The 15,974-nt window shown below is 38.5% G+C and overlaps 1 protein-coding gene across 6 annotated transcripts in view; it reads right to left on the bottom strand.

Moving 5' to 3' along the window:
* The window catches only part of spock1 (SPARC (osteonectin), cwcv and kazal like domains proteoglycan 1), a 107,269-nt gene that overhangs the window by 34,098 nt on the left and 57,197 nt on the right, over positions 1–15,974 (bottom strand). For all 6 annotated transcript variants that reach the window (XM_005937719.2, XM_005937718.3, XM_005937716.2 and 3 more), the window contains one exon: positions 7,087–7,167. In XM_005937719.2, the coding sequence (XP_005937781.1) occupies positions 7,087–7,167 (81 nt within the window). The remainder of the gene's footprint in view (positions 1–7,086; positions 7,168–15,974) is intronic.

The raw sequence follows: 15,974 nt of genomic DNA, 5'->3' as shown, positions 1-15,974 counted from the left end.
ACACACACACACACACACACACACACACACACACACACAAATAAGGGAGGGAGGGAGTTTATTCACCTAAATACTCCCAATCACAGAGGATCCTATCATATGTAAGTTTTATGTAGTAAACAGTAAGAAGTCACTTTATAGAGACAATGATAGTCCAAATGAAATATTGTGTTCAGCTGGTGTTGAGAGTATTTTGGATAGGTGAAGAATTACAGCAGATAAAAATTAAGTGAAACCAGGACAAGAAAAAACAAGGGAAGAGAGAAAAAGGGTGAATAAAGCAGGAGAAGGTGGAAGAAAGAGGAGCCAAGATAAGGATGAAAGTTTAAGGAAAGGAAAGAAAAAAGATATTGAAAAGAGAAGAGAAGATGACAGGATAAAGAGGATGGAGAGAAGGCAGAGAAGAGAAGAAGCGACTAAAAGAGTGCTGGGTGACAGAGAGTTTTATCCATCTATTTAAAGCTTGAGTGAGCAGCACTGGTGGTTAAACCGGCCAATCAATTGTAATGCAGGAGCACTGCAGCACATTTGCCACCTCTCTTTCAGTCTCTCCTCTGCTTTTCTCAAGTATTTCTCAAGTATGAGTCGAAATGCACAAGTAACAATCAAATTGCACTTAGTAAAAGTGATTTTACTTTAAAGTTTTCAATTTTTACCACATTTCTATAAATAAACCCACTCTCTGCTGCGGATATGATTTTTTCCATAAAGAAACAGAAAGTGCAAAAAATCTGGTCCTTGTCTGTGAGCATGAAGTAAATATGATTCATTGTATGACACGCACAGTGGATAAACCATGCTTTGCTTTACAACTGAGAACTCATAAAGGAGAAAAATATGGAGCAAATCATGTGTGTGTTCTTTGTGTGACGCTAACCATTTCTGCAGAAGAGCAGACACCACTACTAATTTGTTTAGCCATTGTCCTTGGCCATATGTAGGGATGACTGATTCCCCTCGGGTGAAGGGTTACCAGTCTGTTGGGATGAGACAGATGGAAGAGCTGGCAGAGCTGTAGCTGAGGGTGAAGAACGCACAAGATGCCTGCAGAGCATTAACAAATGCCCTCTGTTTGAATTCAAGATTGGCATATTTATTTTTTTCCTGTCATTAACAAACATTGTTTGTATATAAACACTAGTTTGTGGGGCTTGTGGCATGGAATTCAGCGTTTTAAAGAGTACAATAATGGCAAAGTTGAGCTTCCTCAATGGACAAACTACGACTTTTAAGAATCTGCCTTTGAGAATCTCTTGGCCTACACATACATAAACAATGCATGGCTGTTGTAGTGCTTTGAACACTGCAAACCCAACATCAGCCCCACTCCCATCTGGTCAGATCTGCTTTTATATAGTGTAGTGAGGATCAATATACTCCCTGGTTGGTAGCTCACGCTCAGAGAGCACAGCAAACACATAAAAGAGAACACATTCCCTGCTGAAATCAAATGTTGTGCTGCATCTTAGTAGGAAAGATAAACTCAACTGAGTGAACATTAGGATCAAAGTCACCCTCTTTAAGATCATGTATAAATAATATCCATATATGTCTATCGGTGAGAGATTAATCAGCTCTCAGCATACACATAAATCATTGTGCTAATGTTTTGTCTAAGCGGCACGTCTTTTATGCACTCTAGTTTTAATAAATGCCTCACGCATTAATTTTCAGAAGCCATAATAATAAAACCCAATACTTCGATCACTCTGTTCACTATGTTACATATTGTTACAGTATATCTCAAATACCATCTTTCAGCTCTCATATAACTGACAAAAGAATTGAATTATGACTGTAGTGATTCACTTTGTGCTTATATGGCAAGCTTTTAAAGATGCAGTATATATATATATTTTTTTCATACGTGTGTGTTCTATGTATATCCAAATCCTTAGGGACTAATAAAGTATGCTGATTCTGATTCTGATAACAGTGGGTCTCATACTCATCTGTCATATTTTAGTAAGTTCTAGTGCTATAAGATTATTATATTATATAATTATTATTTCAAATAACTATAGATTAGATGCATAATGATTTATTTGCTTATAAAAACAGGCAATAATTAACTTTTCCTGATGTCTCAAGAAAGGTGTCCAATTATAACAAAACGTCTCAGTTTTTCCACAGTCATTCAGTCCACTGTGATACTACTCTCTGCTGATGTAACTCAAAGAAATGCTTGGCACTGTTTCTTGGCTCAACCACATTATTTCGGTGTTGTATGGCAAGCCATGGGTGATGTCTCTTTTGGTAAGAAGATTGTAATACTACCTGCATGCTGCTAATAATTCAGACCTCTCTGTCTCAGATGCAATAGTTTGGAAAACCAAACTCATGACTTTATGCATTTTTAAAACACAGGGAAAAGTAAAAAAAAAAAAAAAAAAAAGGTAAACAGACTGCTTTTTTAGAGTTCTCTTTTACTTTTATCCACCCAGCAGTTATTACTATGCATACAGTGCTTTTCTCAGCACAAACCCTTTTGATGAACATATTTTAGGAACCTGTACCTTTCCCAAAGACACTTTGACCAATCCTCTGATTAGTGGACAACCTGCTCTACCTTTTGAGCCATAATTGCTCTAAATTATTCCCTCGTTTTCTGCAATTTTCCCACTTTGCAAAGCGTTCTTGTGGTCCACAGATCAAAAGTTTGAAATCCCTGGTTTAGAGGAATATGCCCAGAGGGATACGGGAAGAGGATTTCAGTGATTTTAAACTCCCTGCTTTTTTTCATGAGATAAAAACTGACAACTGTAGTAAAGTGATGACATTGTTGTAGTCATTATTTAAAAATGAAACTTGCAGATATGGAGGTTTAATGTCCTCAGTCTCCTCATTTTCCAGGAGATTCAATCCCATACATAAATTGTAGCTATTTAATTGCTGCAACCCTTCCTGGCAGAAAAGCACATTGTACTTGTGGCTGTAAAATGTTATCACAATTAGAGCTGACAGTAAATGACTCTACTTGCTTACGTTTTTGTCTTCGCAAGACTTTTTGTCCCTCTTTTTAAAACTTTAATGTTCCTTAAGAGGCAGGTAAAACTTCCTAGAAAAGAAGCGGTGGAAGATAAAACACTCCTCTTGTGTCCTCTAATACTGGATGAATGCCAGGGTGAAGTGCAGTGATTGGGTAATAAAGATAGAGTCCAATAGTAGAGGCCACAATCCCAGCAAGCCCTGCCAGAGAACAGACCGTAACCTCAATTTAATTGTTGTTGAGCTTTACATGGGTCAGCCAGATATTTTTAGTAACCTTTGTGTATGGATGTGTATATTCCTTTATTCATTCTGTTCTCAATTGCTCGCCATTGTTTGTGCTCCTCAGATAAACAGCTACTTTCGGCTGCTCCCTTATTCACTAGAGGTCACAGCAGGTAGCTCTGCATATTTGACATGGCAGATATTTACATGAGATGTATCCTCACGCAACCCCCGAGTGATGTGTTTCCACCTGGGGTTGAACCAGGGATCTTTGACTTGTTAGGTAAACGTGTTAACCACTTTTTTTTCTCTAATAACACATAAGCTTGAAATTAAATAAACAAGAGCTCCAAAAAACATTCCCAAAGGACAAATTCACAACTCTTATTAGAAATATGAGCACCACTTTTAGGCTTTGATACACTAATTAAAAAGGTGTTTCTTCTCTTTTGCCTTAGAGGGTTAGAAATAAAAACAAGACGGGGAAAAAGAGAGGGAGATAGACAAACATATCAATAGGAGATTAAAATCTTCCCTCTATGCTTTGTGAACATTCCTCGGGATCTTACTATTTGGCCTCAAAGAGGTTCTAGAGCAAAAGATGTCAGAGAGGAGTGATAGAGGGATGAAAGCAAGCACAGAGAGCCTTGGGGACAGCACAGGGAAAAAGCAGAACCACCATCCAGAAAATTAATTATTGAAAACATGGGCAAATCATATTATTGTGGATGTAACTGAGGAATGGAGAAGATAAACAGGCTGTTACAGTTTGAATGTCAGAGAGCACATTGGCTAGAGAGAGAGGCTATTGACTATCACTTACAAGCTGAATATTCATCACTGCCAAACAACCATTATATGCACACACACATATACACACTTTATTGTGAAAAATCCCTAAAAGACGATGCTTTGTGAAGCTGTGGCTGGCAGCAAAACAATTCTAAAAGGACACTATGAAAGAAAATAATCAAAGAGTCTTTGAAGACAGCTTCAAAGAAAAGGCACAAAGATGCTTTTAAGGACAACATGCCTACTAGAGGACATTAATTTCTGGTGGAAGTTGTTAATAGTCACGGATGAAACAAAGTTAATGCCAAAGCTACCTAGCCTGTCTTGCTTGAAGCATGTTTATAGTTTTTACTGTTGGTGTGAAGAACAGAGCAAAAATAACATAGAATATGCATGAAATTGTCTAGTTTGGGATGGAGACACACTTTTAAAGTGTTCAAACAATGCTAGATGTAGAAGCTGGGGGGTCATGTTGCATCCTCGCTGAGAAAATAAAAACAGGACGTCAGCTGAAGCAAGCTGCTGATAACAGCTGTTAAACCAAGTTATTAGGCAACATAGCTATGCAGTGATAACTTCAGCAGTTCAGGCCTGTAATATCTAGGTACAGCAGGCTATTGTACAGCTTATCAAGTATTTTAAAAAAAACAATGTAACACACAGAGTAGAATTTTGACAGGTTGGTGGATTATAATTTATATCTTATTATAATCTGAGGGACCTGTGAATTGCAAATTATGTCCATTGACTCCAAAGATAAGTCATTTCCCTCAAAATCACAAATGTGAACCTCAAGGAAGTACAAACTTCTCTGGCACAATAGTCAGGGATTCATCCTCTGGGGACCATCATGTTTGTCACAATCTTTTTCCAATCTAGCGTCAAAATTTATTTTAATGTATTTTGTTTTTTAAATATTGTATGTATGAAACCTGTGATGAGCAAGCATTTGCATTTATTTTGAAGCCCTGCATCATTACACAGTTTTGTAAAATGCAGTCTGTAATTTCCTTGCTCCTTTTCTTCAAAGCAATGCAAGGAAGAAAGAAAGAAATATTATAGACATTACACCTGTGGGCACCAGATGCTTGAATGGCAAGGAGCTATTCAGGAGGGGAAGTTTTTCCATTTTATTCACTCTAGAATTCTTTTTAAAAAAAGGAAAAACCTTTTTTTTAATGCTTGTACAATGTCAAGTGGTCTCCTTTCTTCTTCTTTAAGAAGATCCCCAAGGCACTTAACTGGCCATGTGTTGCTGCCAGACAAGTAGCTTGTGTCAGCTTGACCTTTAGTCAATTTCAGGAGAGGTCACAATGAAAGACCACAAGCTTGACTTACAGTGTGATTTTTGGCTCATTGACACACTGTGATCTCGTCCTTTTTTTTTTCTGTACACACACACACACACACACACACACACACACACACACACACACACACACAACACACACGTGAGTACACAAACATGCACACATGCACAGAGGACAGATCTGACCTCTTGCCTCACCCTTCAGTGTCAGAGATAATTAAATGTTTCTGCACTGTCCTAGACTGTGGCATTCATTAATCTGAAGCTGAAGTGTGTGTTTGTGTGCACGTGTGTGTGCAAGCATGGATAATCTCACACAGATATAGCCCAGTTTTTCCCCTGCTTTTATCTCGTCTCCTCTCCTGTTATTAGTAACTAATCTCACCATCTTATTATTGTTCCTAGAAAAAAATTACGCAAACAGCAGTCAACATGGCCAAATAATGTGTCCTTTATATCAACTTTGCATAAAGTGCGTAAATCAAATAAATATTGTGCTCCATTTAAATGGGAAATCCGTGAAGTTTATTTCCCAATAGTCCACACAGGGTCAGCACCAGTGAATCACTTTACTTTACTCTGTTACTGAGTTTTTTGGGTCCTACAACTCACAGCCATGATCATTCTGTTTTGAAGCTAATGTATAGCCAATCAAAAGCATGTTTTAGGATACGCAGCACTGCATTGTTATACAGTGACACTGCTTTCATCATCAAAATGACATCAAACACAAGAGAACCTGTAAATAACTAAAAAATAACCAGACGTCCAGATGCATCTGTGAAAATGTACTGAAAATGTATCCAGGGTTTCGCAACATCACAGGTCTTTTTCGTAGAAAGTGCGGATTACTATGTGTTACCGTGTTATTTATCTCGTACTGAATTACAGATAAAAATATGTGTAACTGGATAACAACTCTGTCATTTAAGGTGCACTGTGCATCTTTGGTAGCACAACAAATCCTCCACACAGCGTAACAAGCACTCTCAGGGGATGGTCATTACAACTTGCTCCCCTGGTGCATGCTCTTGAAATGATTCTGTGAGTTTCGTGGTTATGCCTTGTCAATACCTTCTGGCGAGTGGACATAGGAGCACTTCTTATATTATTTAACAAACTGACCTTGTGTTTTGCACAATTATTTTATTCACAATCTACTGTGGTGGTGCACAGAGGAAAAAACTGCAAAAATTGCATCCAACGTATTAAAGATCTAACTGCATGTTAGTACTGAAGACAAACCTTGAAATTACTATTCGTTAGGAAAGAGGCTAGGCTTGATCATTCTGTGTGAATATGCAGTGATCCATCTAGTTCAGATGAAGCAATTAGCTTTATTTATCTTTTATTTACCACCATGGCATCTTTGTAATCAAGCTGAACAGGGCTGGGGAACTAAATTAATTAAACCCTTTTGCATTATATCCGATGTTATTCATAAACTTCAGCAGACACATCAGACCAGTTTAAGCTCAATGTAAAGTAATGCCACAGTCTATTGTCTAAATCAGTGCCTGTCCACAAAGCACCTTATAATCTGTGATCAGTCTGTATAGCTATATGAGAAGTAACATCATTCTAACCTAATAATACATACACAGCAAGTCAGCTAAATCCGAATAGGCAAATGAACTCTATCTACAAGGACAGGATCGTTATGGTATCAACCAAGTGTGAGCTAAAAGTAGCTCGGAGTACCTGGAGCAATAGAAAAACATATATTACCATGGATTTAAATAGAAACTAAACAAACGAAAATAAGAACTCACCATCCTGTACTGTCTTTTTGGCCGAGCTGGAGTGGGCTTTAGTTCTTGGGTCTCCATATCGGCCAGGTTCAGCCACTCGCTCTGAATGAAAAAATCATAAACATAAGACAAATTCATTAGAGAATGCTTTTTCATGGTTAATGTAATACTTTACCATATTCTTTAGCCACTTCTTTGTTGCCTTGGTGGTATGTTTTGGGTCACTGTTGTGCTGGAAAATCCATCCATGACCAATCTTCAGTGTTCTGGCTAAGGGAAAGAGGTTCTCGTCCATAATATTACAGTACACAGCCCCATCCTTGAACCAAAAAAGCCTCAAAGCACAATGTTTCCATCTCCGTGATATGACCTAAAGAACCGCATCCCCACAATGGTGTTCTCGAGGTCACACACAGGAAGAGAAATGATCTCTTCCCCCAAAGATGCCTTGTGGAGTTGATGCCAGATATCTCAGTTTTGGTTTCAACAGCACCTTCTCCCATGTTTACTGGCAAACTGGTTGATATTCTATCTCTCTTCATTTAAATTAAACTACCATAAAATCAGAGACACTTCGTTTCTTTTTAAGTGAGAAAACGTAATTATTCAGAAGGAGATCAAATAATTATTTTCCCCACTATAATGTAATTCCCTCCATCTCCAGTTCTGTACTTAATAGACAAACATGTCAAACTCTCAGAAAGAAGGCAAATGCGACTGTGTGCCAATATTTTACACTCCTACTTTGTGTTTTAGCTTAATCAATTTACAACCTGACCAGAAGTATTTCCTCACATAATGCCTCTTAATCACCAGAAATACATTATAGACTCCATTGGCAAATTTGGCAGGGAGGCAAAGTGACAGAATTCTCCTCATTATAAAAGAGTAATTGCTACACTATTCTCGCTCTTACACACTCACAGCACTACAACATCCCATATGGAAGGAAGCCAGTGGCAGCACTACCTCAGGGAGGAAGCAGAGCAGCCAAACACTGAGTTACAGGGAGTTTGTCATGTCTGTCTGTAGGCTGTGACATTAACACCCAGAAATGATTAACTCTCCGAACTCATCCATCTCCAGTATTTATTAGCGAGCAAGACTTTTGAGTGGGGACTGACCACGAAGTGTATTTAATGATCAGGAAAGAGGGTGTGGGTGTTTGTGTGTGTGTGTGTGTGTGCAAAACTTAGTCCAACTTTTGTCAATATGCCCTCTGTTCATTATTCCTCCCTTCTCTCCCTTTTGCCAGACTTTCTCTCCTCCTCATTATGGGAAAACTTTCTTATCTCTGAGTTATCCTCTCTGCAGGCACTCTCTCTCAAGTGTTCTCTGTAGGCCTCATGTCTATATATCTTTTGTATCCTCCCCTGCCTTCTTCCCTCCCGATACTCCCCGATGCCACTGTCACTTTTGCGTGCTGCCGTTTAGCTCGAGGGCTCCTGCTATGATCGCTTGCAACAACTGCCTGCTCATATCCTCTGAAGTTTATTTATCCTATAATTTACAATTATCATCAGAGTCTCTAGTGGCCACGGGGCAAGAAGGGCAGAATCAAAACAACAACACACCCATTCACTTGACTCTCTGTCTGCGTGATCTACTACTGAGCGCATCTTTCCTTGAAAACAGCTTGTTCAGCACCGTTCAAATAACTGCAGTTCACTTTATTTTGTTGTTGATTTTGGTGGCGGGGGGGCAGTAATAATTCACTCCACTCGGTGTGGTCTGCTGACATTTGTCCTTTCTTAATCACTGCTTTAGCGCCTTCCATACCTTTATGTCTTTCCATCTCAGCTGCACAGATATTTAATTGCTTTGTTGTTATGATTGGCTTTGTCTCTTCATTGAATTAACAATACCCTCGGTGTGACTGTGTGTATTTACTTCCTCTGCATCTCAGCAGGCTCCAGGTATCATTGATTACCTCCACTGTGTGCGTATTTGACTGGTTAATTTGCTGTGTATGCCTCAAATCAGTGTAGCATGTATGTGTGCTTTTTTGTTGATAATCCCTTTTATGTGCCGAGGCTCAACACGGCGAGAGCTCACTCCTCTGAAAGAGCGAGATAAGGGCTGAGCTGAGGGTCGTGGATATTGAGTCATTTTTTATGATGTGGCCAACAAGCCATTAAAATCAGAGCGGTAAACAATGTTTAAAGAACGCCTGGTGAGCGAGCAACAAACCTTTAGCACATTACACCGAAATGAGATATTTGTTCTTGCTCCAGCACACACTCCGTTTCATACACAGAGCTGAGGTGCTGACTGTTTGTTGTCCTATATGTCTCTTATCAGTTTCCCTCTTTCTAATTCTTTTAGCTCCTCCAGGCGCAGATCAAAGGCGGGTTTATGAGAACGTATTAAGAGGCAGTGACAGAGTTACAGAAGATTAAAGATGGACCAATGAGAAATGGGAACTGACAGACAGAATATCTTCAGAGAGACTGCGACTTAGTGAATTGGAGAAAGAGCTGATGAAATATATAACAACGACGAACACTCTGCTGGGAAAACGCAGTGTCATGTCTAATCAGGCCGATTGGCAATTTGGAAGCTCCAGATTTTCAAGGCTTTGTTTGCCGCTGGTACTGCCAAACCCGAGTGCTTCGCAAACGACTTTGGGTTCTGCTGCCAAAACGGTCCCCATAGCAACCACTAATTCATTATGTAAACTAATAAGAATAGACAAGTAGCAAACACCTGAAAATTGACAACTTGAATTGTATTGTTTTTTTCTGCGCTTGTATTGCATCCTCTAGTTGTATCTTGGTGCCAGTTTGACTCTCCTGTGCTCCTCTGGACTGGCTGTGATAATGAGGCCCTGTCTGGCATTTGTAATCTTCCCTTTGACTCCCCTCTCTGGATAATGCATTGCAATAACAAGCTCACAAATCTGTTGGGCAAGCCCATACGGAGGAAGCCAGATTCAAATAACCAGAATACTGTTTCTACCATTGGTCTCGCTGACAGCACATCCGTTATCTTCTGCCAAGGACTCTTCCTCCTCTCCTCTCATCTCTCTGTCTGTCTACTTGGGCTGAAAAGCCTGTTAAGCACAACTCTCCAACCATTACTGATGGGACTGAAATTAATGCACATGTAGAAAGTTATAAATAATAATTCAGTCTGACTTTGGAAGAAGTCTAAGCTGCCCTGGAGGACATATAGGATTCAGGTTTAACTGGATGGATTCTGAAGACCAGGCAGTAATATGTAATAAGTTGAAACATGGTACACAGTGTGTTACAACAAGGCGAGAGAATGTTGAGACACTGGTTAGTACAATGTTTCAGTAAAAGAAATAAAACACATGCCTAAATTAATGTAAATACAAAAACGTGTGATCCATATTTGAGACTCTCTAACAGAATGTATTTTTTCTACAAAATTAATTAATTTAAACTACAAAATTAAATGTAAATGTCAGGACATGGCTGATATTTTAATCACTGTAGTAGGCTGTCACTCTTTTTCCAGGTCACTGCAGTCATGCTTGAAAAGTAAAAACAATAATTAAAGTGTATGCATGTCTTCCATCTTGTCTCTGACTTCATATGCCTCTGTACTGTCACCGTTGGTGCAAAAAAAAATAAAAAGTTCATTTTTTTTTTTTTTTAAACCAAACTCACATTCTTTATGAGATGGAATTTTCTCAGCTGTAAATTAATGTTTCTGAATGCAATGCCACAAATATTCTGCAGCTATGGCTGTCGAGGTAGAGCAGGTTGCCTATCACTTTGAAGGCTGGTGGTTCAACCTATAGTATGCATGTTGCCCCAGATGCATTTATCAGTGTGAGTGTGTGCAAATGTTCAGTTAAAAGCACTGAGGCATAGAAAAAAGCACTTGTGTAAATAAGTGAACGAGGCCTGTAGTGACAAAACACTGAGTGGCTTAAACACAGTATGAAAGCATTATAGAAGCGTGAGTCTATTTACCTTTCTGACAACCGATTAACTGTGCTAGTAATTACAAACCCCTGCTTCGTGTTCGTACCTGTCAAAATAAAACATCAATTCAAACTATTTTTCTTAACAAAAGAAGCAAATTAACCAAAATAATAACAATAAAAATATTAGTTTTAGACACAATCTTTGTTAAAACTCTGGAAAGAGAAACTTTAGTTGAGAATATTTTGACTAGTTATTTTTGTAGTTTTAATAACATGAGCTTTGGCTTCTGTGGTAAAACATTTATCTTGTTTCATATTCAGTAACCTCTTCCTGATTGTTCCTGGGCCATTTTGGGGTCGTTCTGGCACGCTATGAAACATAAGCCCTGATGTGAGTACAGCAGATGTCTATGTAATCCACCTACAGGATGAGCTGAGCTGTCTGGGACTCAGGCCAGTGTAACCCACACAACCCTACCTCCTCAGAGGGCTGTAGAATTTTGTATTAAGTGCAACACGTAAAGAGGCAGTTTTTAACAGTTTTTAACCATCCATGACTAGAAAACAGGCAGGTCAACGAACTGTCACCATGGAAACAAGTTCATGCACAGCAAAATATCTGGGCACATGGACAAGGGAGACTGAAGGGTTGTAGCATTTAATTGCTGTGTGGGATTTTTCCAAATTTTGCTTTTTAAAGACACATTTAATTGCAAACTTAATTCCTCTCTTTGTGTATCACGCTACGTGCATTTTGATCAAGAACATTATTTGTTTTGCAAATTCAAATTTGCATTTCTCATTTACTTTTCTAAGCACTATTTTAATAAATTTTTTTATCATAATTATTTATTTTACTTGTTAGCAACTCAAAGTTATCTGTTAAAAAAATAATTAAAAATTAATGAACTACTAACAAGCAGGAGGGGTGTTCTGTTGGTGAGTTATTCTTTTTTTTAACAATTTAATTTAAAGAATAAAATAAACTGATAAAACACGAGCACGAATAGTCATGACTACAAGAGCACATGCACAAAATTATAAGAATAGCAACCAAATTCTTTAAAAAATTAATTAAAGGTGCATGAATAAAGCAACCAATGAACTCTCACAGGCTTTAACTGCATGTGTGCGTGTATTTACGGCACTGTGGCATGTTGATTAACAGTAACCCATTGTTCAATATTATGTAATTTCCATGTGATGAACTCAATACGTCAGAAATAATAGAAAACTGTGTAGAAACAATGAGCAGATACACAGGGCTGTGAAGTGAAAAGGATGGAAGAAAACGGAAATTATCTTGAAAATATGAAAGAGAACAAATAAAATTGAAGGGACAAAACAAAATGAGGGCAATGTTTAAAGAAAAGGCAGTGAATTAGAATTCAGCTGCTTTAGTAAATTGCCTAAAACTTAACCTAAAGTTAAATAGTTAAGTTTGTGACTACTTTAGTCTTTTAGAAAAATGACTTGTGAGATCTGAGGAGCTGAATGTTTATTTTTAGCTATAGGATACCAACATCTATATGATCTAGCCAATTTACAAATGGGTTTATACAATACATAACAGGTTAAAAAAAATCAAAAAATATTTCCAATTTTGCAGCATTAGAACCTCCAGTGAGGAACTAAACACATGCAAACAACAGATTTGGAGCTTGAAACGAGTTTGATTTAAGAAATTGTTTGCTGAAATTCAGTGCAAAGAAGTGCATAAAATCTCCTTGTAACTGCTTAAATAATAAACTTGAAAAAGTGCAACTGTAACTCTATGTGTGGGGAAGTGTTTTAAGCCAATCGTACATCTTTTATAGAAAATTATAGGTGACCACGGCAACCTGCTAGGGACCAAAGCAATCTCAAAAGGTTTTTAGTGCAGCCCTGTATATTTCTTTGCAGTGAATTTCACTGCAAATCAACTGCCAGCAACCACTTTGCAGTTAGTTGGAGAATACACATTTTTCTCTTGTTGCCTTTGGTTGTCAAGGAGTCACTCACTGGTCTCTAGGCTTGTGTCACTGTATCCTTAATTGGACACAGTTTTTTGGGGGGATATGTAAAGAAGCCAAAACAGTTAATCCATGACTAGAAATCAGGCAGATCAATGAACTGTCACCATGGAAACAAGTTAATGTACTGCCGATCTGGGCATATGTAAGATGGACCCAGGAAGCATTGTGGGATTTTAATGTTTTAGTTTCAGCAGTTTTTTTAACTGCCCAAAAATAAATAAATACAACTGCCAATGAGAGGCTGGTACAACTGATCTTTGATAGGAGGAGAGCATTGTCTTGTATCGTGTGACTACAGCACTAGCAAAGGCACACTAACAGCAAAACACAACGAAAATCATACCATCACTGGATAGGAAAAAAGGAAGAAAATACTACTGTCAACAAATACGCGAACAGCTACAGGAAATCATGACTACATGCAAAATCTATCAACAATGCAGTCCCATCCTAATTCTAGTAACTGATTTTAATGTTTTTGAAATCTTTTGAACTCAAAAACATTTAGCCTTAAAACTACTCATCTGTGGGAACTCAGTAGGCACGACATGTCTGGAAAACAGATTTAGCACCAGTGGATTTGATCACTCAGCATTACAAACAAGCCATTTGTGATAACACTAATTTCATCCATGCTACCCATGCTACAAAGGTGAACATTAATTGCAGAGTGATTCATCAGGGACTGGATTTTCCCCCAATCAACCTTTCTGCTACTGATTAGTCTCCAAGGACGACCTGGGATTCATTAGTCAAAGTGAAACCTGCAGGTGCACGGTATTGTTTTTTCTGTACTGACCTCAAATCAAGTGCTGTGGTCGCACATGTCATTTCAGTATCATTAGCGATCTGACCACACACATTAGATTATATAAGATTTAATCATTTTGTACTTTTTTTTTTTTGCAGTGGTTCCTCACATTCACTCCGTGTTACCTAGAATCTTTATTGTCTACCTTTCAGTTTAGGCAACTTTAATTCCTCATTTTAAAACTTAAAGGAAAACTAAAATCCTCTGAATACTAAAAATTGTAGATAGTTGAGGAGTCAGTTTTGCTTAGATCATGAGTCATTCACATCTAATACTCTGATTTGGTTCAAAGGTGAAGTTTACAGTAAGGAATGAAATGCCTGCAGTATCAGCTGGGTGAAAACTGGACCGACTGAAGAAGCACGTGATAACAGCAAATATTCCCAAAAAAGGACCAGAGTGTTAGATTGATTCCTCATACTTATTTGGTGCCTAATCATTTAGCCATCCATTACTCCCAGCTGAGCTGTTTGTGTGGGAGTAACTGCAGAGTGCAGTTTGAAGGAGTGCAGAAAGGGCAGGCTGTTTCGAGCTCTGCAGCAGGGGAGCAGTCATGTTGCAGCTGATGTGCAGCGCTGCAGGAGAAATTATATGGCACAAAAAAGTATGTGCAGTATTTAATTGGCATGAATATGACCTGCGCTTCAGCTGCACCCAATGAGTCTCCAGATAAATGCACAGATGTCACATTGCTGTGTTGAACCAGAATGACTCACATGCATGGAGTGGACAGTTTGATGTTAGTGGTCTCATCAAGGAGCACTTTCGAAACTAAATGTAACAAATGGTAAAAGACAAATGATGTAATCAGTGAACTTTACTGACTCTTGTTGCAATTAAAGGAAAACTACACCTTGGGGTTTTTTTGTTTTGTTTTTTTTCAGTCTGTCTTTTGGTTCTAGTATGTCCCTGTTGGTTAAATTTAAACGAATGGCTGGACATATAAAAATTAAAACCCCTGGTATAATTACCAGGAGCCAAATGCTAGCAAGTAAAGAGTAACACCTCGCTTGAGTGTACATGAGTAACCACACAGATGCTGAATGTCTTTAGTTTGCCAGTGCAGTAAGTGTTCTTTCTCTTCGGGTTTACTCTGTCAGCACCAATGAAATGAGAAATGAAGCACTCTTGTGTTTATTGTGTTTGGTCTCCGGCCTAATTTGGTGAAAGATGTTGCAAATAATATACAGCTGACAACATCAATATTGAATCCTATGAGAGGTTAAATCAAACCAGTGCCTCCAGGTATAGAAAGAAATGTGATACAGATGTTGTGGCACTACAGTACCTTTTTTTGGCCAAGTATATAATTCTTTTAGCACCTAAATCTGGCCTCACTCCTCCTGGATTTTGGCACAAAGAATAATATCCATAATGCAGCAAGCACTGAGTCCCTAGTTAAGAGAATGAAGCTCTGTTTACCTTTTGTTTTTACTTATCTCTGAGAAAATAGAGTATCACCAAAATTTGATGCACTGAGGCAAGGCTGTTCTCATTAGGCTCAGTATCCACGAGGAGCTGGCCCAGATAAACCTGCTCAGCAAGTCTTTCCCTGAAGAGTTGCAGTTACTGTGCTACATATGCAAAACCAAGCCAGCAAAGAACAGAACAAGCTCAGTGGTAGCAAGATTTCTGGTGCGCTGTTCAAAAAGCTGCCGTCCAATTAACCCCACAAACTGCCTCGGTGTGAGAGTGCGTGTGTGCGTCTGCATATGTAAGTAAAGCAAGACTGTGAGTGTGGATGAAAGTGAGTTAGTGTTTGTAATAACTGAGGTTAGTCAAGAGTTACTGGGGGTCTAAGAGCATTACACACTTGACTGTGACTGATAAAGTGGACTTGGCATTATTGCCATACTAGTCCATAAGCAGCACGTACAGTTCAAAAGAAAGAACATTTGGCCAGACACATGCACACAGTCAAAAAACAGCAGAACTACCCTAACTTTAAGAATTAGACACCACTTGCGATGCATTCATGCTAAAATGCTGCAAATCACATTATGGAGACTTGCTTTTAGAAGACAAAAGAAAGATGAGTACACATAAACTAAAGGGATTTTTGCCTGCACAATAAGAGTATTACATAAGGGAGATTATTGGGTTGTTGGCAGCAAATCACTCAACAGTGCAACTCAGAGTCCTTCTAGCATCTTTACTGAAAAATGCTAAAATACAAAGGTAACAT

This window comes from Haplochromis burtoni, unplaced genomic scaffold (genome assembly GCF_018398535.1).
Source record: "Haplochromis burtoni strain Fernald_Lab_line unplaced genomic scaffold, NCSU_Asbu1 Contig_236, whole genome shotgun sequence".
Taxonomy (NCBI): domain Eukaryota; kingdom Metazoa; phylum Chordata; class Actinopteri; order Cichliformes; family Cichlidae; genus Haplochromis; species Haplochromis burtoni.
Note: the sequence above shows the minus strand (reverse complement) of the source record. Positions and strands in the feature narration are given on the sequence as shown.